At 43.6% G+C, this 27,497-nt stretch overlaps 1 protein-coding gene across 1 annotated transcript in view; it reads right to left on the bottom strand.

Annotated features, from left to right (window-relative positions):
• Positions 1–18,080: 18,080 nt before the first annotated feature.
• grin2ca (glutamate receptor, ionotropic, N-methyl D-aspartate 2Ca) overlaps positions 18,081–27,497 on the bottom strand; it is a 44,607-nt gene continuing 35,190 nt past the window's right edge. The window contains exons 8-12 of the mRNA XM_076086612.1: positions 26,294–26,523; positions 23,555–23,715; positions 23,246–23,433; positions 21,158–21,390; positions 18,081–19,700 (exon numbers count right to left, since the gene is read on the bottom strand). Of these exons, the coding sequence (XP_075942727.1) occupies positions 18,081–19,700; positions 21,158–21,390; positions 23,246–23,433; positions 23,555–23,715; positions 26,294–26,523 (2,432 nt within the window). The remainder of the gene's footprint in view (positions 19,701–21,157; positions 21,391–23,245; positions 23,434–23,554; positions 23,716–26,293; positions 26,524–27,497) is intronic.

The following is a 27,497-nucleotide window of genomic DNA, read 5'->3' as shown; positions in this document are numbered from 1 at the left end:
GAAGACATTATTTTAAACTCATAATTCCTGATATTTCAGAATGTTTATTTTTAGGTATGTCTGAGGTCGTGTAATACGACGTGATAACTGTAGATAATATAGTGCAGGTACTGTGGTACTGTGATGTGATGTGAAGTAACGTCTGACCTTGTAGCCGGTGACTTTGAAATGTTTTCCACACACTCTGCAAAAAGATAAAAAAATATTAATAAAAAATAGATCAAAACTGAGTTAGAGGAGAGGAGTCATGGAGGGCGAGCAAAGAGGGAGGAAATGTGTGTAGAATGAGAGACCTGTGGGACACGAAGGCACAGCCGAGGTCAGAGTGTCAGTACACACACAGCTCAGCTGTTGTTGACACACACACACACACACACATACACACACCTACACACACACACACACACACACACACACACACACACACACACACACACACACACATCCTCTCAGAGCTCCAGTAAAGTGTCGGCCTCACGAGATGGAGATTAAACACCATTTCTCCCGGTTTCCTGATGTAAGAATCTCAGTGTTTGGTCTTTCAGTCTTTGTTCTCGCTCCTCTGAGGGGAAACCGTTGTTTGAACTCTCGTCGTTTTGCTCATTGAGCTTCTCTGTTTGCTTCGTCCGCCGTGAGAGGAACTCAGGAACACCGACTGCAGAGTCGCTCTCGATCACATCGTCACGTCTGGAGTGTTGTGTAGGTGGGCCGACTCATTCAGGAGTTATACATCCGGTATGGACTCAGGCTATTTAGAAATCTCAATATTTGTTTATTCGACAGTTTCTGTAATATGCAAAGTCTTTACAATCAGCTTGTTTGCTAAATTGTAGGTTAATTAAATTGTATGCACGGTGACTTCAATCTGATGAATAAAACAAAATTACACATTTCATGAAGCAGACATTTGGTTCTCTGCACACATTTCTGCTGCAGAACACAAGGTGATATTTAAGATTTGACTGATGAAAAGTAATTAATACCAACAATGGACAAGAGGGAAAACAACAACTCTCAGACTCCTGAGGATTAATGCATGTTAAGAGAAACTACGGTTTATTATATCACATTCATATTAATCTGCTCTTTAAATAGGCCAGGTGTATCTTGTGAACTGAGCTTTGGTAAATACTATGGTCTCAGCTTTATTTTATATGCACCATCATCAGATACTACAAGGGTGGAATACCTTTTCATTTTATTAAGAAAAAAAACATTTACTTCACTTCCTGTCCCCTTTGGTGTGGGCGGGACTTAATTGCTGAAGTTCACCACTACAGCTGGATTCCAGTCCTTTGCTTTGTGTCCATTTGTTTTTCATTAGAATTCATGGACGTGTCGGTGCCTGTTATTCTCCGACGCTCCAAACTCGCTCCACTTTTCTATATCCGGCACCAAATGGGCTGAAACTCCAGAGGCTTTACAGCAGGTAGAGCGCGGTGAAGGTCAAGGCGGCTCACAGACGTGGGGGGGGGGGGGGTCTGTACGGGATCATTTATTTTGGAACAGGGAGGAGTGAACACACAAATGGTTTCTACCTTCGTGCCGATTTCCTCCGGGGAATTTTCCACTTCAGAGAAGAGTGGCTGTAAAACCACAGCCGTACCTCTCCCACTCCCACTGCTGATGTCTTCATCTCTGTTTTGGCACGTTTATATATATATATATATATATATATTTAATTGTGGGGTTCTGGGAGTTTGCCCAACCAGTCTACATGTGCTTTGTCGACTTGGAGAAGGTTTTCGACCGGGTCCCTCGGGGGTTCTTGTGGGGGGTGCTGCGGGAGTATGGGGTGCCGGACCCGTTACAACGGGCGATCCGGTCTCTGTACGACTGCAGTAGGAGCTGTGTCCGCATTCTCGGCAATAAGTCAGACACGTTCCCGGTGGGTGTTGGCCTCCGCCAGGGCTGCCCTTGTGTCACCGGTCCTGTTCGTGACTTTCATGGACAGGATATCTAGGCGCAGCCGGGGGGTGGAGAACGTCAGGTTCGGGGGTCTCGGGATCGCCTCTCTGCTGTTTGCAGATGATGTGGTCCTGTTAGCCTCCTCGGATCATGACCTACAGCATTCACTGGGGCGGTTTGCAGCCGAGTGTGAAGCGGCGGGGATGAGAGTTAGCACCTCCAAATCTGAGGCCATGGTGCTCTGCCGGAAACCGGTGGATTGCTCCCTCCAGGTGGGGACGGAGTGCCTACCTCAAGCGAAGGAGTTTAAGTATCTCGGGGTCTTGTTCACGAGTGAGGGTAAGATGGAGCGGGAGATCGACAGACGGATCGGTGCAGCTGCAGCAGTAAAGCAGGCGCTGCACCGGACCGTCTTGGTGAAGAGGGAGCTGAGCCGGAAGGCAAAGCTCTCAATTTACCACTCGGTCTATGTTCCTACCCTCACCTATGGTCACGAACTCTGGGTCGTGACCGAAAGGACAAGGTCGCGGCTACAAGCGGCCGAAATGAGCTTCCTCCGTAGGGTGGCCGGGCTCAGCCTTAGAGATAGGGTAAGGAGCTCGGTCATCAGGAGGGAGCTTGGAGTCGAGCCGCTACTCCTTTGCGTCGAAAGGAGTCAGCTGAGGTGGTTCGGGCATCTAATTAGGATGCCTCCCGGACGCCTCCCACTGGAGGTTTTCCAGGCACGTCCAACTGGGAAGAGACCCCGGGGAAGACCCAGAACACGCTGGAGAGATTACATCTCCCAGCTGGCCTGGGAACGCCTCGGGATCCCCCAGAATGAGCTGGAACATGTTGCCGGTGAGAGGGAGGTCTGGGTCAGCCTGCTTGCCCTGCTGCCACCGCGACCCGACCCCGGATAAGCGGAGGAAAATGGATGGATGGATGGATATTTAATTGTTCCTGTTGTTCCTTCTTTTCAGAGTTTATTTATTCTATGCATTGAATGCTTTTTTCGTTGTGCACATTTTTGAATGTAAAGAAGCACAAAGTGCTCTTGATGCCTTGTAGTCCTTTGATGTGTGAGAGGAGGAGATTCATGTTTGTCCTTGCAGGAGTGTAAGGACTCAGAGCTCTTGTCTCAGAGTTCTCCTTGTGTGCGGGAGATCTACATCTCATGGGAATTTATTTTGACGTTGTTGTTATTGTTTGAATCATACACTTATTGTGAAAAAAACAGCAAGATATAAGGAGAAACACAATTTCTAATATCAATTTTCAAGATGTAGTGAAACCACACCATTGTTTTTGTAATATATATATATTCCAACAAACAGCATCTTTCAGCCAAGAGACCGCAGTTCGTTCCCCGTGTGAAACGTGGTCAAAGTTAATGTTTTTGTCACTTTGTTTCCGTAATTAGTGACGTCACTTCAGCAACACAAACAACAATCTTTGAACTAAAACCAACTGAGTAGTTTCCTGTGAAGACGGAAGTTTATTTTGAAAAGAAGACATGCATGTGACAGAAATAACAGAAATTGGTGTTCCTGGCTCTCGTAGGAAAACACACGAAAAACGAGGTGTAACTCATCGTAAGATATCATGAGAGCCGTGAGAGGATACTTTAGATCAATGATATGATTACGTGATATCACAGCGGTGCATGAACTCACCTTGTTTCTGAGGCATTTATTATCTGATATTGGCATCAGAATAACTCTAGCTCTTCAGATGTAGTGCAAATACAAACAGGAACAGGACTTTGAGATCAAGACTTGGTACCCGAGTTAAGATATTTGGGGCCTTTAGGTCTTTTTGTTGAAAAATACTCAAAATTATACCACAAACACACCAACAACTAGCGACGCCGTTGAAGAAGTAGAAGAACTAAACATTTAAAGTCAGGTAGAATGTATTGCAGAGCTGCTGTGTTGCAGTGCATCAGTCTCACAGGTGTGTTTTGTATTTGTGCCTGAGTTGTAGTTGGGGTTTATAATTGTCTGCACTGGGAGGGACTCATTTTGGAAAAACATCCGTTTCAAAATTAACTTTAAAGATGCAAAAATCATGACAGAAAGCACTCAAAGACTCCTAAAAGCGTCCTAACGTCTCCGGACTCTGTTCACTTTTTGAGTAGAACCTCCTGCATGTATCACAGCAGATTTATGTGGTCGTTTCTCCGGCGTTGTCGCTCTGCCACATTTGGCCTTGTGACTAAAATCAATAGCAAAAATAATCAGGAGTCAACCATCTGTGATGTCTGCGACGGTGAAATCCATAGCGGAGGATGAGTCGATTCCTTGTTTTCCAGACTGCGGGCTCATTAACCCGCGGAGCAGGAAACAATCCATGGATCAGGCCGATCTGATGGATGGCGTCGTCTGGAGGGAGGGCGAGAGGAGGAAAATGCTTTATGACACTGCTACTGTAACTACATCTCCTGGCCTTGGACACGGTTTGGAGATGTTGTTTATGGTGTTGATACACAACAGCTGATTGATATCCGTTGAATCGGCTGTTGTTGATTTTGTTGACGCTTTATTTATCCAGGGAGGGTTTGCTGAGCATGACACCCCGTCTCATAAGATGATCAGAGCGGCATTTCAGACTAGAAGGGAGCCGTCCGCTGGGGCATCTGAAACAACTCCACTTAGAAGGGCAGTGTTGTTGACCAGAGGGGCATTAATAACAACTCAAAGGGCATTTGGACCGACACTTATTTTGACCAAAGGAGCATTTGAAGTGACAAGAGGTGTTTGGGCCGATTAAAGCGCAGCAGGGCTCACTAGAGGGGCATTTATATCAACTACAAGTTGGGCACTTTGATCAATCATAGGTCCTTTAATGCAGTTGAGTAGAGAAGCATTTATGTCGACCAGAAGGTAATTTAGGTCCGATCCCAATGTCCCCCCCTAAAGCCTTAAACCCTGAACCCTCAGGGACTTAACAGAGGTCTCCTGGTAAATGGTTGAGCGTGAGAGGCTGCAAGGGTTTGAAATGGTGTAAATACGAATGGGACAACACTTTGCTGCAACATATCAGGTTACCTGGATGACACTAAAATGTGTACAATGGTGGGTTTTGTCATAGACTATTTATAACAGGTGGACGTAGTCTTCGTGACGTCACTCATTGGTTTGTGGACTGTCGTTTTTGAAGCCATCTTGGCAACCAGTGAACAGAAGTGACCAGATTAGGACGGAGGAGGAGTGACATAGAGACGCCGTATACGTCTCTGGTAGAGACCTGTCAATCACTGTGTAGCCCCGCCCTAAAGCATCCCCTGCTTTATGGTCTGTTTGACTCTAAATGGACCATAATGTACTAAATGAACATCATGCTGTATTGAAGAAGACTTGAAACTAGAGATTGAGACCATAAACTCATGTTTACAATGTTTACTGAGGTAATAAATCAAGAGAGAAGTAGAGTCATTTTCTCATAGACTTCTATACAACCAGAGGAGTCGCCCCCTGCTGGACACTAGAGAGAATGCAGGTTTAACACATGAAGCTTTGGCTTCTCTTGTCAGAACCGGAGGTTGCCACTTGTTATGCAACAGCTGTTTTGATCTCTGCATTCTCTACTTTGTTTGTCGTAAAGTGCTTTGTGCTGAGAGTGATTAAGTTCATCAGATGCCCTTTGAGGTGATGACGTTTGCATGTACGGTGGCTGTTAGTTGCCAAACTACTCTGATGGAAGCGCAAAAAACGCAGAATATTGAACCTTTCGGAGTCGGTGTTTAAATGTGAGGTCAAAAATATGAACTTGGAGTGCAAAGACCTTTACCTGCGAAGCACTCGGGCATTTAGACGGACAAGAAGGGCGATCGAGAGGAGCAGAGGAGCACTTGGTTGGCGCCTTTGAGCAAATATGACCTTTAATGTCTCAACATATCCTGGTTGAGTTTTTAATAAAGAACAAAACACCAGTTGCCACAGAGCAGCATGACTGCTCCAGCTAGGTGTTAATAGAGTAGTCCTTGAAGACGTCGTGCGTCTCTTCTGAGCGAAGATTCACGGCCGTCAAACCTGCAATGTTTGGGAAAAACAAGCTTTTATGTCTTCATCATTTCACAGACGGAGGAAGTTTCTCGTAGCGTTCAGTCCCCTCAGCTTATTGATTGATAGATTCAGTGAAGTCGTTCTGTGAAGCCGTTCCTTTAAAAAGATAAAAGGTAGGGGAAGGGGGGGTTAAATGGACAAATACGTTGACATTGTAGTTTCTCCGGGGGAACATTAAGCTTTTATTGATTTTACCTTGATTACTCTCAGGCTCACCAGCGTGCATACAAACACAGTCAACCATTTTTGTTTTTTACAAATTAACTCTGAGCAGATAAGAAGCAGAATTCTCTCTTTTATTTTTTCCTTAACTCAACCTTGGACGAGGCCCCGTCTCATTACCAGAAAAGGAAATAAGCTCTCCAAAATGATCCGGCCTTTCATGTCTCTCTCATCTCAGACACGTGGGACATGAGATGGAGGAGGAAGGGAGGACCCCATTAAAAGCACTCCCATTGCCCTTGCACCAGCCACAACCAAAGACGCGCGGCGCGGGAGGATTAGTACACATGATGAGAGGAGGCGTGGGACTTTTGAAGGTCGATAGCAGATGACGTCAGAGGTGGATGACAGTGATGAGCTGATGTCCAGTTTTTCATTGAAAGACAATCTTGTCATACAGGTGTAGACGTACAGTGTCTATGTATATCTGGTACTTCTTAACTCCTGTGCTCCTGTTTTCAGATGTTTCACACGTTGGCTCAAACTGCTCTGACAGTGTGATGACGTCATGCTTTAATGTGCAATCGCGTAAAATTCAAATATTTTTGTTGCTTTGTGAGTTTGTGAAGTTCTCACAGTGGGTTGTTTTGAGTCAAGAGCTGGTGACATGGACCCTATGTCAGGATGTTTGTGTGTCTAAAGTTGGGTCGTGCACTTATACATTGTTGTATCCAGAAATGACTTCCACAATAAGATGAAAGCAAATAACTTAAATGTAATTAATTAGAAATACGGCGTATTTGCTTTCAAACACTTTAACAGCAGGAGATCTTTGACATCTACATCAGAGTAAATACTTCTCCAGTGGAATCAAATTGTTTCCAGGATATTCAACTTTTGTTTTTTCTATTATAATTAATTTAATTCTTGACTCCTTTCTTTAGAGGGATTTTGTAAAAGTGATCAAGTATGTCAATGAATATGAGATATGAGTTCATAGTTAGTTACAATTTTAACCGTAAGTGTCATTATGGAAAGAACCCTACACAGAAATAAGACTTTGTTCTTGTTGGTGTTGAACTCTTCATCGTTCACCGCATGAGAATAGAACTCCTTTCCTCTTTGGATATAAACAACCTGTCAGTTTTAGACCCGTCCTAACTGCTCCAGAATAACATGTTTAGTAGCACGGAGGCTTTAGATGATCTAGATTTTGAACTCAAAGAGGCTCGTACCAACGAAGAAGAGAATGACTAGAAAGAAATATAACTACAGGTACACTCTATATTAACACAAAGAAACTTTAAATGACCACAAAGAGAACTACACAGAGACGTACACGACTACAAGAAGACACGAAATGACCACAAAGAGACAAAAACAACTACATGGACCTAAAGATAGGATGCCGTTTGATTGATTACATATTTATTGTATAATTTGTTCACTGGTTCATCATTAACCTGAAGTACTTTTATCCCCTGGACTTTAATTTGGACTAATCTGGACTTTTTTAATTTTAATTTTAATATCCAAAAATGTCAGTATTGGTATCAATCTTTCCATTTTAGTTGAAAGCTCTTTTTATACCTGTTATTTAGTAACTGTACTATAATTTTGTATTTTGACTACAATATTTCAGAATAAGATATCACATGTTTACCTTCTGTTCTGGGAGAGTTGCCGGTTGTCAGTGGACCAGTGTGACTCTCTTTAGTCTTCTCCCTCTTGCGTTCTTTATGTGTTGAACTTTATCTTCGTCTTTCACCCTCCACAGCCCCCTATTCTCAAAGCGACTCTCAGCATCTGGGGGGAAAACAATGTATGTAGTGTAAAGCAATTTATTCAACGTGTGGATGTCCCGAGAATTCAGTTATGGAGCCGCTTTGAGGACGAACGCGAGGCTCAGGAGGACAGTAGGGCGATACCAGCCGGTGTGTTTGTATTAAGATGCCTGTTATCGGAATGCTGAAGAGCAGAAGGAAAGTTTGCAGGAGTAGAGTTATCTGTCTTTACCACGAACACCAGCAACCTTATTGTTATCTTACATGTTCTGAGCGCGTGTATTCCATGTAATGAAGAGGAACTGCAAAGCTTGTGTGCTGCAGAGCGGGTGAGCGGCATGACATTAGTGACATGAATATGGCTTAAAGGAGGAGGGAGGTCATGAAATCAGTGGTGTTTCCAAATGGTCTCGAGCCGCTGCCTCCTCTGTTAATTGATCGAACCGCTTCTTAATTAACGACATGCCACTTAAACGGAGAATAGATACTCATCAAGGTCACTAAGAGAGGAGGAGGAGGAGTCACGCTGTGACATGTCTAACGCACTAGAGGTGTTTGTATCGTGTATTTATTTAAGGTGAGCCAGCTGCACTTGAAAGAGCTCACACAGAGAGGCCGACTTGGAAAAAGTAAAATATTAAAAAAAGTGTGCACTTTAAATCACAACTTCCCTCCCGTCTCCGCTCAGCTGTCGGGGGGTTCTTAATAAGTTACGGTCATTTAATTTGCACGATGGAGCCGACGGTGTGTCATCAGCGCCGTCACAGCGTGGAGAAGAGCGTGTGAACAGCAGGTCGCTGGTTTGAATGCCGGGGCCAGATGGCAAAATGCTGCTGCAGAAAGTGACTGATTAAAGCCTAAATGTTAGCCTGGCTGGGTTCTTAGAGGTAAGGCCATATGGTCGTGGGTGCTATGAAATTATCAAGGGCACACGTGTCGCATACCGGCACAAAGAGTGTAGCTAGCTAGCTAGCTTGTCCATCTCCAGAGCTGGCTAGTTAGCAAGCTAGTATCCCAAACTCTCACCTGCTCTCCTCCAGGTGAGGGAGGAGGAGTGAGGCAGAGGGATCGTAGACCCAGAGAGTATTCCCCCCCCCCCCCCCCCCCCCCCCGCTCTCGGGCTAACTTTCTGTAACCCGTCCTAAAAGTCCTGGGTGTTGATCGTCGCACTGTGAACCAGCACCAGATGAAGAATACCTGCAATCAGTAAAGATGCAGCTAATCTACACAAGAGCTTCCTCATGCAGTGTTTCTTTGAGCAGTACGAGTTTTCGAGTATAAAGCCTTCAAGAGAGAGAATAAACGAAGCTTCAGCCTGTACGACAGTACGACACCAGCTGTGTTGTTGCTGTTTTATATTTACTTTGTTTTTTTACTAACACACAATTCCACAGCTCCTCTCTCCTCTGTCCTGGCTCAACAAGCTGTGACAGGCTGTCAATCAGAACCAGCCCCCCCCCCCAGATGTCTTTGCTCCTTAAAATGATTACATAATGTGAGCCCAACATCCAGCAGCATGCATGTGTGAGTTACCATCTGTTTACGTCCTCTCAATCCGATGCTGCCCTGGCAACACAGACCCCTCACATGTGGCCCGCCATCTCTTTCCTGACCGTGCAGTTCAGAGGAAGGTCCCCGGTGGGACCCTGACTTATCCTGCAGGTCTTGGATACTGCACGATTGGAAATCAGGCTCCATCGCGGCCAACAATCTGCTCCTGGCCCCCCAAGTACCGGCCGGTTTCCCTCCCTGCACCAGCACACGCTGATGGTTTGCTCACTAACCCGCATCTGCCCGCTGATACGGTGTAATGCTGGAGCCCCGTGGACCAGGCGGACTGGCCGGATGCCAGCAGACTGGAACCACGAGGTGCCGGTCCACAGCCTGTCCCCTCGGATTATGGAGCCGTCCAAAACCCGCTTTATTTGGTTCAGTCAGTCGGGACATGAGCTCATTTATGAACGGCGTTCATGTCGATTGATACGACGCAGCAGACGCTTGAATTAATTCACCACATTTTCATCTATGATTCAAATTCATGCATCACGACTTTGTTTTCCTGCGGTAGCACTCGTTACCTTGCAAATGATCTGTTATAATTTAATTTGCACAAAACAAAAGGGCTTGTAACTAAATTAAATACGCTTCATGTTTTACATCTGTTCTTGTAAAACATCGGCCCTTTTATGGTCGTTTTATTCTTTGAAAACACCGCTCCTGTTGAGCACTTTGAGAGTTTTCTCTGTGTTTTACTGACTTAACTAACTAAATGGAATGCAGCCATTATAACATATGTTACTGGTCACACTACTGCCGTCTTAATTAGAAATATCTTCCAAACCTGATGATGCCTATTAATGACCACGACAATCCATACTCGTAGATTACATAACGCAACTATATGTATTTAAAACAAACAAAACACAGCAAGACATCTTCCAAGATCAGTGTGGCGTAAATTGAGTTTATTTGTCAGCAAAGATCTGCATGAGCCCAAACTGGCTGCAAGGACTGTATGCTCTGACACGGACACCCAATACTTCAATTAAAAACTATTTATTCGTGTAGCCCAAAATCACAAATTTGCCTCAGAGGGCTTTACAATCTGTACAGGACACAAAATCCTCTGTCCTCGGACCCTCACGTCGGAAAAGGAAAAACTCATCTACAGTATAAACAGATTCTACCAACAGGACGCAGCAGATGTGTTCATGTTTAAGTCATCATTTGAGCTGAAACTGTCAGTATATTACGTCCTATTCATCAGCACATTACACATACACCCACAGGATTTAACTTGACATATTTATTTACAACATTTTGAATAATTGATGCTGAATCACAGAAGAATAAACAAATGGCTTTGCAACAAGCATCTTTATTTATCATAATAAAAGACTGATAAAGTAACAGTAAGTTTTTATCTTACTAACCAAAGTATTTCATGGTTTCCAGTGAAAAGTAATACAATATAATATACACAATCTACTTCATATCGTGCATTAAATAAAAGCACTTGTCAAGACTGAAACGGTCGTATACAGATTGGAATATTGATCGTTCCTCTCTGCATATTGGTTCTGCAACATCGAAGGGTCGTCACTGTTGCTTTAATCCATAACCGTCTGCCTGACCGCATTAATTCATGCTTCCATTAGCCTTATCATCGCCCCCCCCCCCCCTCCTGGGCTTCATACAGTTAATAACAAACCACATATCCTGATTAAAAAAGGATCCTCAGAACTACATCAACATGACCTTAACGTCTCAAATGACGTAGGAATAACACTATGCATATAAACTATGCACTTTTAGTTTTTGTGTGTTATTTAACGCTGTGGCCTTATTAGATGCTCAGATGGACGGGTCAAACAAACACACGACTTTCACCCAGGAGACCGCTGTGAAACAAGTCAACAGCTGAATTATTCATGTCTGTAACTTAATTTATGTAACTAGCGTATTTATTTTAAGCAACACCCATGATCTTTTCCTGAATATGACCGAGTACTCTTGTTTGAATTCACAACGTTAACCATGTAATTAAAACTGTTGCGTACGTATGTAACACGTTGGGAATAAGAACGACGTTAAATGACACGAGAAACGCTTGAAGTGCGTATGACATGGAGAATGTTCTTACAGGTGGTGTACTATTCTATAAATAACAGAAGTTTTGTATCACACAATACAGAAACTAAAGGTAACAAACGATTGAGTTTACTCCATGGCTGTGGCTTTGCTTTCTTTAGAGTCGAGATTAAGTCTAAAATCGACAGTTTGTTGTGTCACAGTAGAAATATGATTTTTAATTATTTCTTCTGATCTGAATAATTCTTTCTCTGGAAGTCCAAAAATGGTCCTGATTGGAAAAAAACAAAAGAGATTTCTGAGTCTGAAATGACTCATCACCTGCATGTGGAACGCCGAGCGGTTAAAGTGAGTCTGTGTTTGTCTGGTGCAGCGTTGGATCTCGGTTGCATCACTTTGCTTTAAGACAAACGTACATAACAAAGGAGCTGATTATCAGACGTCTTTTAAAGGTGACACGTTCGACTTCTCTGCGTTGCTGCCTTTGTACCTGTGATTTAGTTCGTTAGATAAAAGTTGAACATCTATTTCATGTGCCGTTTACGTTATTTCGTCCACCCCCCAAACGCAGAGCTGTCATCATGCTGCAGTGAAAAGGGGAGTTCAAGGATTCATCAAACAAACAGCCGGCCTCGGTCTCTGCAGAGACCCGCTCAGCTGGTCAGCCCGGGTCCACACGTCATGACTGAGCTAATGAGAAGGGTGTGTGTGTGTGTGTGTGTGTGTGTGTGTGTGTGTGAGAGAGAGAGAGAGTGAGTGAGCGAGTGAAGTATGGCTCTCTTCCAGCTCCAGGTGGTTTGATTAAACACATTGTCTGCGGGTTAAGCAGAGGGGTCCTGGCAGACAGAGTGAAGGGTAAAGTCGACACAGTGGAGGATCCACACTGAAGCGAATCAATAATGAGTCGAAACAATCGGTGAATCCAATTTGACTTGAATTGAAACTTTAAGGCAGCGATTGAACTTCAGTTTTTGAGTTGAACCACATGGATCTTTGTAACAGTGTTGTGTTTACAGTTCACATCACATCTTCTTCTTCTTCTTGCACCTTTTTAAAGATGTTGTGTGTGAGTGATGCTCACTTTAGGGTTCTGTTCTGGACCTGCTCTGTGCTCTGATCCGATCTTAAAGTAACGACAGGCCATCATGTTGATCGTGTTTAGGGTTGAGTCTGCCGTGTTTAATCCTCTCCAGCCAACTTTGTTTTTAGTTGTTCATCTCAGCCAAGTAGAAAGATGCAAAACCAGCCTGAGGTTGGCAGCAGTGAGAATGAATTGTTCATGTGTTGGGATGCTAGTCGGCATCTTTTAAAAAAAACAAATCTCCCAAAGCGACTGCAGAGGCTTGCTGCTACCTTTCTGACTGCAGATTCGCATCAGCAACTCAGATGCACCTCTAACTCTTATCTCAATATGTTTCAATATGCTGAGCGAATCAGGAGTGAAATCATATTCATAAACTCCACCCTGACGCCAGATGTAATCTTGTCCAGTATTTATGCAGTAAAATTGGGGAATGAATTGTCTCGCATGGCTCGTCTTTGTATCTCCACCTTCTGTGAATTCATACAATGTAAAGAGGAGAGAGGGAATGAATCTGTCACGTTACAAAGCACACAGAATCACAGGCTTAGTCTTTAATTATTGTGTGAAATGAATGAAGATGGGTCCGGTCAGCGAGCATATAGTGAAAGAGTTCATACATTCATCCACAGAGATTCACTTTATAGGGTTCCAGTAATGAGTTTATTCATCTGAGAGTCCGTTCTCACACTTATTAAGTGCTCGTACATTAATCTCTCTTTGTTCAGCTCGGGCTCACGTTTCTATATGACAGAGAGGAGATGAAACGGCACCATGCTGAGGAGGAGCTACACGGAGCGCTTAACCCAGAATCACCTTCACATGATGAGAGAAGCTTTTTAGGTTGTCCTTGGAAAAGAATAGACGGACAGTCACAAAGGAAATGTATTACACAGATATCTATGGGGGGGGGGGGGGGGGGGGGGGGGGCTGTAATATCCGGTTAAGCATTTGATAAAATGTATTTGAAATCAACAGAATGTGAAGAGGTTCAACATATCCTCAGTTACTCCTCATTGTGCGATTTCCATCTGTCAATTTCTTTTCAAAATAAACTTCCATCTTCACAGGAAACAACTCAGTTCTGTTTAGTCAACACTACTCCGGTAGAACGTACTGTGAGAGTCTTTTAATGGACACAAATGATTGATTGTAGCTTTGGCTACTTGTTGGCTTCCTGATCCCATAACTTAACCTTTATGTCATCAAGCGCCTCCCGATGCTGCAGGACTCTCTTCACACCACTCGTCTTCATTTGACATTCTGGATGTCACGTCGGCATCTTGTCCCTGATGGGAGTTTTAACTTGGCTGGTGTGGGATAAGAGTTTAAGGTTAATAGTTTTGTTTTCAGCTTTGTTGTTTTTTAAACGGCCTTGTTATCGCCATCAGAACGCAGTGAAGCACCACAGCAGCTCGAGTGTGGCTGTGGATATGTGGGACACCGCAAATGGCCGGTGATATTTTATCCGCATGTGTAGAATCATTCATCATCCGCACTGCAATCAGCCCCCCCCCCCCGCCCCCCAACATCAATTCTGCAGGTGTCAGAGAGGAGAGCAGAATACATAAAGAGCCTCGTCGCTGCACCATCATGTCCCTGTGTGTTTCTCGGATTACCTGGAAACACACACACCAGCAGCAGAGACGAGCTGCGTGGATCACTGATCACATCACTGCAGCATGTGCTTCTGTTCTCCATGACTTTTCGCTTTTCATGTGAGGTGAATCGCTGCTGAACTGTGTCCTCTAACATGACTCTGAGCTGTAACATTATAGATGTTACAAGATGGATACACGCTGTGACAGGAGGCTGCTATGTTTGGTTTCATAACTTAATGTCATTTTGTTCCTCACTACTGTGTGATTCTTTTTTTTTTTTAAAGATTAAGAATTTGGTTTTTGGTTCTCAGCTCCACTCAACAACTGGAGTTAACGTTTGTCTCCTGGGAACAAAAACAAACTCTCACTTATTGTTTTAAAGTGTGTCTGCCGGCAAGTCAAGCTTCACAAAAGAAATGCAGCTTTCATCACCTTTTCTAGATTATTTTTTTTACCCTGCATTTTTTACTTTAAACGTCTTCAGCTTCACTGAGTCACAGATGGCCAGACAGTAATAACTTGTGCAGCCTAACAGATTAAACCCACATAACTCTATTTCAGGTTCTAGTGGAGATCTAAAAGTCTGGAAAAATGATGTGCAAGATATCTAAAAGAGTTTGAATACTGTGAACATCGATTGGTTGTTCAGAATATATGGAATAAAATGATTCATTTTTCAAACTGTGAAGCTATTTAAGGGATAATACAAGAAATTGGATTTTTAAGATGCATTTAAGAAGAAAAAGTACTTTTTGTAAATATACCCATATATTTAATATCATGTCACGTGTAGAAGAGTTGAGGATTCCACTTTCCATTATCATTGTTAAACGTATTTATTAGAGACTGATATATTTGATCATTATAATAATGACCTATTTATTTTGGTTCAGTTTCCCAGTGGGACTGGTCTGTAGCATTAGCACCCTCCTGACCGTCCAAACTGTTATTTTATCTTTATGTTTTCTGTACAAATATAATCTGTAGCATGGAAGAAGCATCTCTCCCTGAAGGTTTTCTACCAAGTCTGTCATCATCTAGATAGAGGCTCTGAGGACAGAGACTGGAAACCATGTTGTTTCCTCCCAAAGTTTTACTGTCAGGGCCTGTTTTCCTTCACCGAGGTAAGAGACATTCACAATGTGAGTTTATGTCCTGGCTCTGTTTCTGTTTATGAGCTTGGAAATATGGCTGCCCACGCTGTTGGCCGTCCAGCTGCTCGTGTTTTATGTCTTTTTGCTTCTGCAGGCTGCTAATATTTGCTCCGACGCTGCTGGTTTAGATCAATGTGCAGAGTTTGTAGTGGTATAAATTGTGATCGCATGTCTTGTTGTGGCTGAGCTGTTTAATAATTTGGGGCTGCTGTTTGTCAGGGGTCGTGTATTACGATGCTCTCATGCTGTTCATCTGTGCAGTGATGAAGAGATGCTGAGGTTTGAGTGATGGGTGTTTTGGTACAGGCTGTTTGTTTCTTCTTCTCAGCTCACTGTCGTGAAGCTTAGGCTGATATTGCATAATGCCTTTAACGATGTAAACACAGCCTGGTGAGTTCACTCAGTCACTCTTTAATAATATTTACCGTCTGTATTATTTGCTCTCCATGCAGATTGGAAGCAGTTCTTTCCAGAATTGATTCTCCGCTGACACCCTGACAACCAATGACTCCCTTCAGCAAGGTAAGAGTCTGCTGCTTGTGCTGACCTTATTATTCAGAGTGTCCCAGTTCCATATTGCACATTGGAGGTTTTCAGTATGGAGTTGAAAAAGTGATTAAAATGAGGTAAAAACAGACTTAAAGTCCCACAATCAGTGCTATGCACAGAGGAGGTGCTGTTCACAGCTGCAACAATATATATATATATATATAATATATATATATAGATATAGCAATATGCAATTTATATATATATATATATATATATATATATATGTATTTATAGATATATCAATATGCAATTGATATATATATATAAATATATATCGGGTAGTAGTTAGACAGCTCCCGGAAGACCTTGAAAAACTAAAAGATTCGTATTAAATCTTTAGAAACGTTGGCATTTCAAAGTAAATGACAGAGACATCGTATCATTTCCTGTTATAAAAGTTAAAGGATGTTTATTTCTGATACACTTACTTCAACAGTATTCTATAAATATGAGTACATAGTACATAGTGCATAGTGTATACAGTTAATCAGTAGCATGGGATCTGTTCAGTCGATGCTTTAAATCAACGTGTCTGCTGCTCTTGTGTTGCTGCTCAATGTACAGATTTGCAGTTGTGTCAATTCTGAATTAGTTTGTTGTTGAAAATGAGCAAATGTTGCTTTCTTGCTGTTTAATTCTGCTGCGATCAATGATGATGAAGGATGTGTGAGTATTATGGGCTGGCTTGGCTCTGCATTGTGTTCCCCTCCAGCTTGTTGTTGTTCTGTGAGCAGCCCTGAGGCTGAAGGTGATCATCTGTGTTGGCTCTCGGGATGCAACGTTAGTGTTGTTGTTGCCACAGTTATTTTCTGTAATTCCTGGACAATATTTACAGTCATTCATAATAAATCTGAAGCAAATGTTTGTGTCAGTGCAGCTAAGAACCGTGTGGTTCTTCCAAACGTTGACTCTCAGCTGACGCTCATTAATCACAGATTCATTTCCAACAAGCTGGTGCTGCTTCTGCCTTCAGGGTTTGATGATTCGTTCATATACACCAGTATGTGGTGGGGAGAGTAACGTCACAGTAGGCCAGTGAAATCCCAGCATGGACGAATTAAAGTCTTAAATTTAGTCAAAGAAAATGTACGCAATACAGTTTACACTATACGGGTCCTCTCTGTGGAGTATGTGATCCGGCTTCCTCCCACAGTCCAAAGACCTGCAGCTTAAGTTCATCTATGACTCTAACTGTTGATCATCTACTGATGATCATCAGCTGCTCATCAGCACCACATTATATATTTCATAAAAACAGCTTCTCTGATTCAAACCATGGTGTCTTTGTGATTTCAATATGCAGAACTTAACACTTGTCTGCTGCCTAGCTTCTCCGCTGCATGTCGAGTGAATTGGTTGGAGCACTTTGTTGGAGCACGTGGTGCCAAAGGACTCGATATCAACCGGAGAACATAAACCGTATTCACATAATCATCCGTTCTGTGAGAGTTGGCCCATTGAAATAATAGATTGTGTGTGCGCATTGTGTCGCAGTCATTATACCGCTGTGCAAGGTGAGAGCATGTTTAACATATAGATTGAGATGACAGATGATTCCAAAAGGTGCTTGAGATGACCTTGTTCTTTATTAAAGGGTAGTGGAACAATGGAAATACGCGTGATGCTTTTCTTTAATGGTTTTAATAGAGCAGAAACCCTCGCAGGACGTGGACTTAGAAAACTCTCAGACCACGTGTCAGTGGATCCCAAAATGATCTTAATAATTCATCTCTCAGTTGAAATGGTAAGTACTGAAATGACTTTGCCGAGAAAAAAAAAAATGAGAAAAAAGAAATGTCTCAAGTCTTCATCAGATCGAGAGGCTACAGTATATTGTCTCCCAGAAATCGTTCACATAGCAACACAGCACTTAAAAATCCTTTAAATAACAATCAACAGGTTAAATTCTTATCTATTAAATACTTTTCAACATTTCCTTTTTCTTTTACTAGTAGTTTAAAGTTTGGCTTACAAAGTCCCAGCAGTATTTTGCTCGTCAGTGTCTTCTCCTTTTATGTTCGCTGCCAAAGATATTATTGCGCTGATCATTGAGAGTCAACACTCTCAAATACACTGTTGGTGTAGAGTTACATTTCTGCTTTAACCAGAGGCCGAGGGGAGAACCCCCCCCCCCCCAGGCATGCCCCTCGTTAGAGGGGCTCAGTTTGCGAGCCAAGTGGAGGTCCAGTAAGGATGGGGGCTCAGACCTCAGACTCCAGGCTGGATACCCTGCCCCAGGGCTTTGGCACATAGGGACTGTTGACTCTGCGCGCCACCAACACCTGCCTCCGCTCTCTGTTCCCAGAGCCTGGGTCCTCCCTCTTTCCTGTGCCATCGTAGGACCCGAACATATTGTTGTGGTAAAGCACCTGCCTGTCACCCATACGAGGCAGCATCGCTGCGTTATCCGGGCAGTGGCTCGCACAGGGAAACAAGTGGCACATGTCCTTGGAGCTGTCGTAGAACTGGGAGGGTCTCTGGGCCAGTGGCCCCACATACACCGGTAAGTCCGTGTACGAGTTCAGGTAGGTGGAGTAGTGTCTGTGCACCACCGTGGAGGAGGAACGGCGCAGGGCAGCGGCGTTCTGCAGGATGGCTTCCCTGTACGAGGGCAGCCGGGTGGACTCAGAGTATTTGAGCTTCTGCTTGTAGGGGTAGGAGCCCATGTGGGCTGGGTCCAAGTATGCGGGCTCAGCAGCCAAAGGGTAGCAGGACAGGTTGTGCCCCAGACTGCCGTATAGCTTGTTGGGCTTTGGGTTGGCCACCACCACCCGAGGAAACATGTCGGGCATGTCTACACGGGCGGAGGATTTGGATGTGGAGGGCTTTGTTTCGTCTACCTGATGGATCCTGTCGTTGCCCCACGTGGCTTTGAGGAACGAGGCGCGGCGGTTGAGTTTGTCCTTCCCCAGGAGCGGTACGTCGTCCATTTCGGGCTCCAGATAGGACTTCATACAGGAGTTGCAGCTTGAACTGCCGCCTGGGTAGTGTCCCGGAGTGCACGCCATGGCAGCCGCAACGGGAGTATGGTTGTTCAGGAGGTGGTTGGCCCTCAACTCGGCAAGGCAGGATCGAGGTTCGTCATAGTCGACTCTCACTCTGGGGTCTGCAGCGTCAAACACGTAGGTATGGGACCGCCTCCTCCTGCTCACGCAGTCAGGCGGGTAGCTAAACTTCCTCCTCAGGGGCCCCTTGTGCTCCACGTAGATGTCGGGCACCTGGAACTCCCTGTAAGGAACAAACGGGGACGTCGGGTGCCGGGCCTGGTTCTCCACATACAGCCTGCTGCCGTGGTGGGGGTTGGAAGTGGCGGAGGAAACCGGGTCCCGCATGGCGATGTGAGGACTGCTGAGGCTGGAGATGGGCAGAGTCCTCTCTAAGACGTGCTGGGTGTTGCGGGCGGGCAGCGTGTAGCGGAGCGGCATGGGTCGGGTCACCACGCGGGGGTTCTCCAGGAGGGGCTGGGTGGTGGTGTCTCCATAATGAATCGGGAAGGTGGGTGTGAGGGCCCTCTGAGGGTACGGCGAGTGGTTGTCCGAGATGCTGGAGATGTAGGGCAGACGGCCGTGAGTCATGTCCGTGGTCGTCACTCTGGGCGGCAGGCCAACCCGCACATTGTCGACCCCCCGCCTGCTCCAGTTCTCTATTGTTTTGGTGGCATTGTCTAGAGAGTTCTCCACTCTGGCGGAGGACACCATGTCCTTGGCCGTCCTCAGCATCTTTAGCATATTGGCTTGTGTGTAGTTGGCGGTGACGTCCGGACTCGGCATGCTGCCGTTGTGGTCACTTTGCTCCACTCCATTGAAGCAGCTGTAGATGCCCTGCAGAGAGACAAAAAAAGTCAAATTATGAACTGAACCCAAAGCAGTTTTGTGGCGTTTTTTATTGCTCCCGTCCCATTTTACTCTCTGAGGCTTTTTACTGCAATATAAAAGTCCTGCACCTCTATGGAATAAGGCTAGAAGCAGAGAGAACTCAAACATGTCTTTTAAGCAGTATAGCAGTTATGATGCCATAAAAATGAATAAAGAACGCAAGTTAAATCTGGAATCTATACATCCAACATTTCTCCAATTGCCCACAAGTGTTGGAGGCTCTACATGTTATACATATATTAAACTATTTACATGTTTACAACCTCTACTTCCAGCCTCTCCTCTCTGCTCTGTCAGAATTGTTGTCACATGACATAAAGCAAACGGTTTATTAGGGCAAAGATTTTAAATGAGACGTGGAGAATTAAATGTTTTTGATGAAATATCACAATTTTAATCTTTGATTCAGTTGCTTTTTCTGATTGAAGCTTTTGTCCGACATGATGTGTTCAAGGACCGTCAGAAAGATGAAACGGTGACAAAAATTTGGGGTTTTAAAGCTTCTGGCTAGGATGAACTGTGTTTTGGGAAGAAAACGTGCTTTTCAGCCTGCCGGTGGGTTTTGGGGTTCAGAGGGTTAATCCTCATCAGATACCAGAATGAACCAACAAGCTGCCGAACTCCCAAAGGCTTTCAATCGGGTTTTGTTTAATTTTGGTACATTTCCATGAAATTTCTATTAACTTACAGAGCAAATGAGACAAAAACAATTACATGGAAATTGCAGAAAGATATTCATTGTTTGTTTCTGGTCGTTTTATATTCTTGTTGAAATGTTTGATCTTTTAAAGCAAAGCTCAGACGTATAAATGAATAAGTTGCTGATCATGCACTTGCCATTTATTAGTTTCTCAATTTGATATCCCCCCCACCAGCTTTATTTTACTTTCAAATTGTGTATCTGTTTGGAAAACTTAATCCCGCCTCTGACCTTCTGTCGACACACAGATGAAGCTTTCTTTAATCGGGCAATTTGAATTCAGTTTCTCAGGGATCACGGCCGTCACAATATTTCAGCAAGTTTCCATGAAGTCCTTTTTATTGCTTTCAACTCATTTGATTTTATTATCTGTTTTTATTGTTGCTGCCCTTGACCCATGGCTGGTCGGGTACTCATTTGACTTCATTTGGAGTGCCGATATTTCTAAATCTATGTCTTGAAGGAAACCTCAAAAGCAGCCAGCAGGCTTTCCAGCCTCGTAGCAAAGCCGTCACATGAGCAACATCCTCTGCAACTTCTGTCTGCAAAAACTGTCGCTATAAAATGAGACCTACTCCTCCTGCACCGTACTGATTATTACAAAACTCTCACAACTACTGCTGTTTTTCATGGAATATTATTCATGAAATGACACAAGTTGTCCTGCCCGTGTTGCAGCATTTCTTGTGTAACAATGACTTACTCGACTGATCGCCAGGAGGAAGTTCAGGCGCTTTGCTTTGCGGACTGAATGGCGTAGTTTCCAGTAAAGCATATGTTCCCAAGCGAAAACCAGCAGGCTGAGGCCCATGGCTACGAGCAGCATGTAGAAGACCCCCGCCATGTTGTCAATGTCCAGCTTGCTGCTCATCACCTCTTTCTTCTCATTGCGGCAGATGCCTGTGAGCCAGACGGTCTGCAGCTTCTGAGTGTCACCTGTGAGTTAGGAGCACAGAGGAGAAACACTTATTTGCATATTACTCGTGTTATTTGGGGACTTAAAAGAGAGTAATGAAACAGCCTCGGGCCTCTCGTGAAAATTAATCTGCATGGGATAATGAAATTTGCTCTCATATAACCGGCACTCCAGGTACAACTGTACAAGGTTGTTCAGTTCTTCTGTTTGTGATTTAGTGAATGCAAAACCAATCCTGGCTTCAGGAGGTAGAGCGGTTTGTCCTTAAATTACAGGGTTGGCGGTTCTATCCCTGGCACATCCTGTCCACATGGAGAAGTGTCCTTGAGTGAGACACTGAACCCCAATTAGCTTTCCGGGCGCTTTAAAGCAAAACATACTTAGGATGGGCTTAATGTTCTTGACGATTTAATACAATCTGTTCAGTTTTGGACGTAATTTCGGGCAGATTTTGTTTTCTGCTGACATAGTGAGTAAATGTTGGCAATTAACCTGACAATCACCAACCATATTTCATTTGTTTTCTACCCAAAAATCCAATCCTGCAATACAATATCCGCTCATAGTGAATACAGTCTTAATAACCTTTAATATGGTTATGGGTACAAACATGGCGGTGTTACCAAAAACTGTACCGTGGTGTCACCCTAGCTAAGTACAACCAAATGCTAATGCTAACTTTCATGAACTGGTTAAATATGAGACGAAAACACCGGACAAAGCGGTGGTGGTAGAGACCTGTCAATCACCGTGTAGCCCCGCCCTAAAGCATCCTCTGCTTTATGGTCTGTTTGACTCTAAATGGACCATAATGTACTAAATGAACATCATGCTGTATTGAAGAAGACTTGAAACTAGAGATTGACACCATAAACTCATGTTTACAATGTTTACTGAGGTAATAAATCGAGAGAGAAGTAGAGTCATTTTCTCATAGACTTCTATACAACCAGAGGAGGCGCCCCCTGGTGGACATTAGAGAGAATGCACTTCAGCATTGGCTTCACTTTTGAGTGTTGCACTGGATAAAGCTGCTGCTGATGTGCTTAGTTATTTAATTGTTATTTAATTTTATTGTCACAGGTATTATTAGGACCATGGGAATATTCAAATTTAAAAATATTTTGTGCGTGTATTCCAGCCGGTGTCTCCTTTTCTTTATTGCCAAAAGTAAAATGGGCTTCAGTCTAAATCACAGGATTTTACTGCTAATGGTCTCTGTGAGAAGTAATAATATTGCAGCATTCTGTGTATGGCCTCTCAGTTTGATATATTATGCAATGAGCTGTATTGTTCTTCTTAGCATCTATTGATGACCAGGCTTTTGCTCGAGGCTTTGAAGTAACTTGCCCGAGGAGCTTAGGTCGTCAGAATAAGTGTCACGTTTTAAATCACCTCTTGGTATTAGGTCTTTATGACATGCATTTATGACGCGCCTCTCATTTGGATGAGTCGTTACTATAATAGTATTTTATACCCTATAATCATTCCCATTTCCCCCTTGCTGCGTTCTTGTTCTTTTTAATGGAAGCCTTTATTGTATCATTAGAGTACATTATGGGTTGTTTCTTCTTTCTCTCTTCTCATCCATTCTTCTCCATTTATTCAAGTTCATGGACAAAGTGCAAATCCAGTTATTATAGCATTTAGGGATGTAAAAGATATGGTCACTTCCTGTTCACTGGTTGCAAAAAAGCCAAGATGGCGGCAGCCAAAACGCCAAACAGGAGGCTTCAAAACATCAGTCCACAAACCAATGGATGACGCCACGACGACTACGTCCACTTCTTATATACTGTGATCATCACACATGCTCTCTCTCTCTCTCTCTCTCGACACTCTAAATTTGCATTACTGGCAATATGTAGAATTTACCATCAGCCAGGAACTGGAGCAGGGCCAGGTCGATGAGTCGCTTCCAGCGTGAGTCCTTCTGCAGGGCGATGCCATATCCAGTGGTGGCAAACACTTTCCCACTGCCAATGGTCACCAGCTTGCAGCCCTCGTCTTTGCCAGCCATGTAATTCAGCACGGCAGCATCGTAGATAAAGGCATCCAGTTTCCTAGCAGCATAAAGAGAATGAGTTTTTACTCAAACGGCCATTATATCACTGTTTGGCTCTGCTTCAGGCTCTCAGTTCCTCACTCAACAGATATTTTGTACGAGCCTTGGCTGACACCTACCCTGTTTTGAGGCTGTTAAGGGCATCCTCCACTCCCTTCTGGTTGTATTTGACCATGTGGGAGTGCATCTCGGGGTAGTTACTCCTTATGTTGCGCTCTGTGCTGCCATTTGGGACCGTACCAAAGCGGAACGGAGGGTACTGCTCCTGTGGCTTTTGAAACTGTCGAGAGAGGCAGAGCAGGGATTGATAATGACAGGAATGATCTGTGATATTGATTGATTGCACATGTGCTTGAATACATAATCATACGCAGTTTGTTCCATCACACAGATGGTTGAATCGTGACTTCATTAAGCTGCTCTTTTCTGTTATTTAGAAGCTCCATAAAAACTTTAGAGCCACGATGAAAAAAGCTCTGAGATATTAATACAATGACATTCACCACTTTGCTATTTTTGTAATTTCTGCCTCAACTCCCGAGTGCTTTTGTGCTAGTTATCCTGCCACCCTCTTGCTCTATTAATTCAGACATCTAACTCTATAATTCAAAGACTAAACACTCAGACAATGTGTCCAACAGAAATCCAAATATCCTTGTCTGCAGTAAGAAAATGAACATTTCATCTTTTTCCTGTTGGGAGTATCGTATGCATTTAATTAGCTGTGAGGACAGAGAGTGAGACGGGGGGGAAAGGCAATCGACAAAACTGCTCTTTTTAATTAACCTTATGCAAATATGTTCTCAGTACGTTAGCAGAGGGACAGTTTAAACTGCACATGAGAAAAGGGACAAAATCATATCTGGACATCTTGAACATGAAGCATTCTGGTATCGAGCCTCGAGCAATCTCTCATGGTCAAGTTTCTGTACGTGTGATATGGATTCAATTGATAAGATTTTATCGATACTGATTCCATCATCGTCTTCGTGATGCCATTCTTTTTATCCTTTGGGTTGAAAAAGACTACATGCAGGCGAGGCTCCAGACGTACTGTCCTGAAGAGTAAAACATCAAATGTTCTGTATCTATAGTGGGTATTTGCATAAATGCACACAATTCAATTAGTTCAATCTTCATTTGAATATTTGCTTTGATTAAAAAAGAATCTCGGGATTAGTAGCTTCAATTATGTATTATAAGCTACTTAAAACTAGTGTTAGTAAAGGCCGTCCTCTTCTTAGTCGACTAGCACTCACGCGATGTTGTCGACTAAAAAATTTGTTTATTTAATCAACACATCTGTAAAACTAAGTTTCTACACAAAGAATCACTCAAAAGCTCCACTTTTAATCTTTAATCTAAAGACATCTTACAATCAAAATGACAGATCGGTCTGTGTTTGTCGGGTTATAATTCTCTCTTTAATATCCATTTTATGTTGCTGTGAAAACATCTCCCTCAAACAACTCTATTCATTCAAGTTTCTCGCTAACTTTCCTTTTTAGCCGTTAGCTCTGTTATTTAGCCAAGCAGCACTCTGTTGCCCCACCGGATGCTAACAGCTAACGTTACCTAGCTCGCCTTCTTCCATTCTCCAGATTCTCCATTCCATACACAGATTTGTTCACCACATTGTGGCGTTATAGGGGACACATTGGTGTTTCTCCCCTCAGGTTTACTAGCGCCACACTTTTGAGCTCAGCCACGGCTCCGTTCCCAAACAAACAAATATCTACAGTATGAGAGGAACCGTTGCTGTTGTTTGATGGTTAGAAAACAGGATGCAAACCGTCGTCCACCACCAAACACGCGCTACAACAACACGTTGACGTCTCAGAGGGAACACTGACCAAAAGACGTGTTTTAAAAAGGATAACATCGGCTTGTTTTTCGCTGTGTTACTTCACGGGACAGAGATGTCGTGTGACGTGGGATTGACAGAGGTTGGTCGATGTCAGAGTCAACATGATGTGTTGCCCCATCACAAGGACTTATAAGTCAAGTGTCCATCCTGTGGAGATGAGGTAATCATCTTCCTCAACACGGCGCAGGGTCCTTTAGAGCCGCTCTGCTCGTCTCCATCACTCCTCTCCTCTGATGCAAGGTCACTCTTATGTGGCTTCATCTTGTACCTCATTTACATTTACTTAACCTGAAAGGGGGGGGGGGGGGGGGTGTTCTGCACAGCTGGACAAACAGCAGTGCAAACCCCTGCATGCCCACCATGCCGCCGTGCAGAATGCTGTTCAATAATCTATGGGCTCGCTGTCAACACGACTCTTTGCTTCTTTCTCTGCATAGAATGAATGAGTTAATGTATAATGAGATGGGATTGCAAATGACTTTGCCAGAATCCTAATGAGCAGTGGACAGCTTGGTCTTTTCCTCAAATGCCTCTTTAATCCCTTCAGTTGCCTGCGAGCAAAGATTCTAGAAAAGCATTTCTTGTGCTGGCGGTTTGACACGGATCTCCTTGTCAATACTCCTATAAAACACATCCTCAGGCCAGACACACACACATGCACAAGATAATACCCAAAAAATGTATAATCTGCGTCCCCGCCAGAAAATCCACTTACGTATTACATTTCATCGGCTTTTCACGGACAACTCTATCTAAAGAATCCGGGGATGTAATTCAATTTTCACCACTTACTCTCCATGAACTCTTTTTATGTTTTTAGCGGGGGAAAGTCACAGCCATGACATTGACACTTCTGGACATTTGCATTTCGTAGCGCTAGCTCACGCTGTTTACACACCCAGAAATAGAGCACTTTGTTCCTAAGCTGCACATCAAACACAACAACACACACACAGACAGGTCTGTCAATGACGATAACGGAGCTCCGCACCTTTTTGTCGCTGAGTCCGGAGACGGTGTCGATGTATTGCTCCTGGATCATGAAGGCTGCCAGGTTGGCTGTGTAGGAGGCCAGGAAGATGACGGCGAAGAAGGCCCAGACCAGGACCATGATCTTACTGGTGGTGCCCTTTGGGTTCTCGATGGGGACCGAGTTGTTGAAGACGATCCCCCACAGCAGCCACACAGACTTCCCAATAGTGAAGGTGGGACCTCCGGGCTCTAGAAACAGGACTCGGCGTCAGTCGGCACACAAATCAAGCTGTTGGAATTTTGACAAAAGCTGGATTGATTGGATTTTCGTTCCAGTGCCAGTCGGCCCCCGTTGGGTATGCAGGTGTTATTGGTGTAGTATTTCAATGCAAATGGGAATCTGTCAGTGCTGTCGTTACGATGAAGCAGCTGTCCTGTTACATGTCTGAACTAAAACGTAAACAACCGATTTGATCTTGTTCCTGCAATGAGAACGTGACGCTTTTTCACGTTGTTATAAATTTTGGCATCTTAAATGCAAAACACCCTAAAATACATAAAAAAAACAAAGACGAGCGGCGGCGGCATGAGCGAAGCACCTCTGACCTTCATCCATTGTAAGATGTTTAACAGAACCACACGGCTCCCAAATGAAACGGCAGCATCTCAGTGTTCCGGGCATCGATCCAACACGTGGCCGCTGTCAATAGACTTTGATTTCACATGTTGTCTAAACCCTCTCGATACCACTTCAGTGTTTGTCATCTCTGTGTGTGGAAGTTCAGGGAGGCCAATATTGAAATTAATTAATTTAATCACTTACAATCAGTTTAAATAAATATAAATATAAATAAATAAATATGCAGGTTTTTTTTCTGCATCATGATAAAAGTAAGATATTCTTTCCATTATAATGTTTAAAAATGCATCTTATCTGCTGTTTTAACACTACCCTGCCATTATGACAATTTAGTTTAATGTTAAAAAGACATTGAATTTGTTTATTGAAACAGTTTAAGTGGAAACTAAAGTAGTAGCTGAAGTATAATTCGTATAAAATACAGTATGTTATCTTACATCTTTTCCAGTGCGTCACTCTAAAGCTTAAGTTTTTTTTTTAAAGAGGGTAGACCTAAATTTAGAGCTCACTGTACTTCCACATAAGACTCCGAACCAAACAACAATCCTCTTCCTCCCCGCTGTCGCGGCTGTGAAGAGAGGAT

The sequence above is a fragment of the Anarhichas minor genome, unplaced genomic scaffold (genome assembly GCF_050575085.1).
Source record: "Anarhichas minor isolate MPS153535 unplaced genomic scaffold, ASM5057508v1 ptg000007l, whole genome shotgun sequence".
Taxonomy (NCBI): Eukaryota; Metazoa; Chordata; class Actinopteri; order Perciformes; family Anarhichadidae; genus Anarhichas; species Anarhichas minor.
The sequence above is the reverse complement of the archived record's forward strand: the minus strand, read 5'-3'. Positions and strand labels throughout refer to the sequence as shown.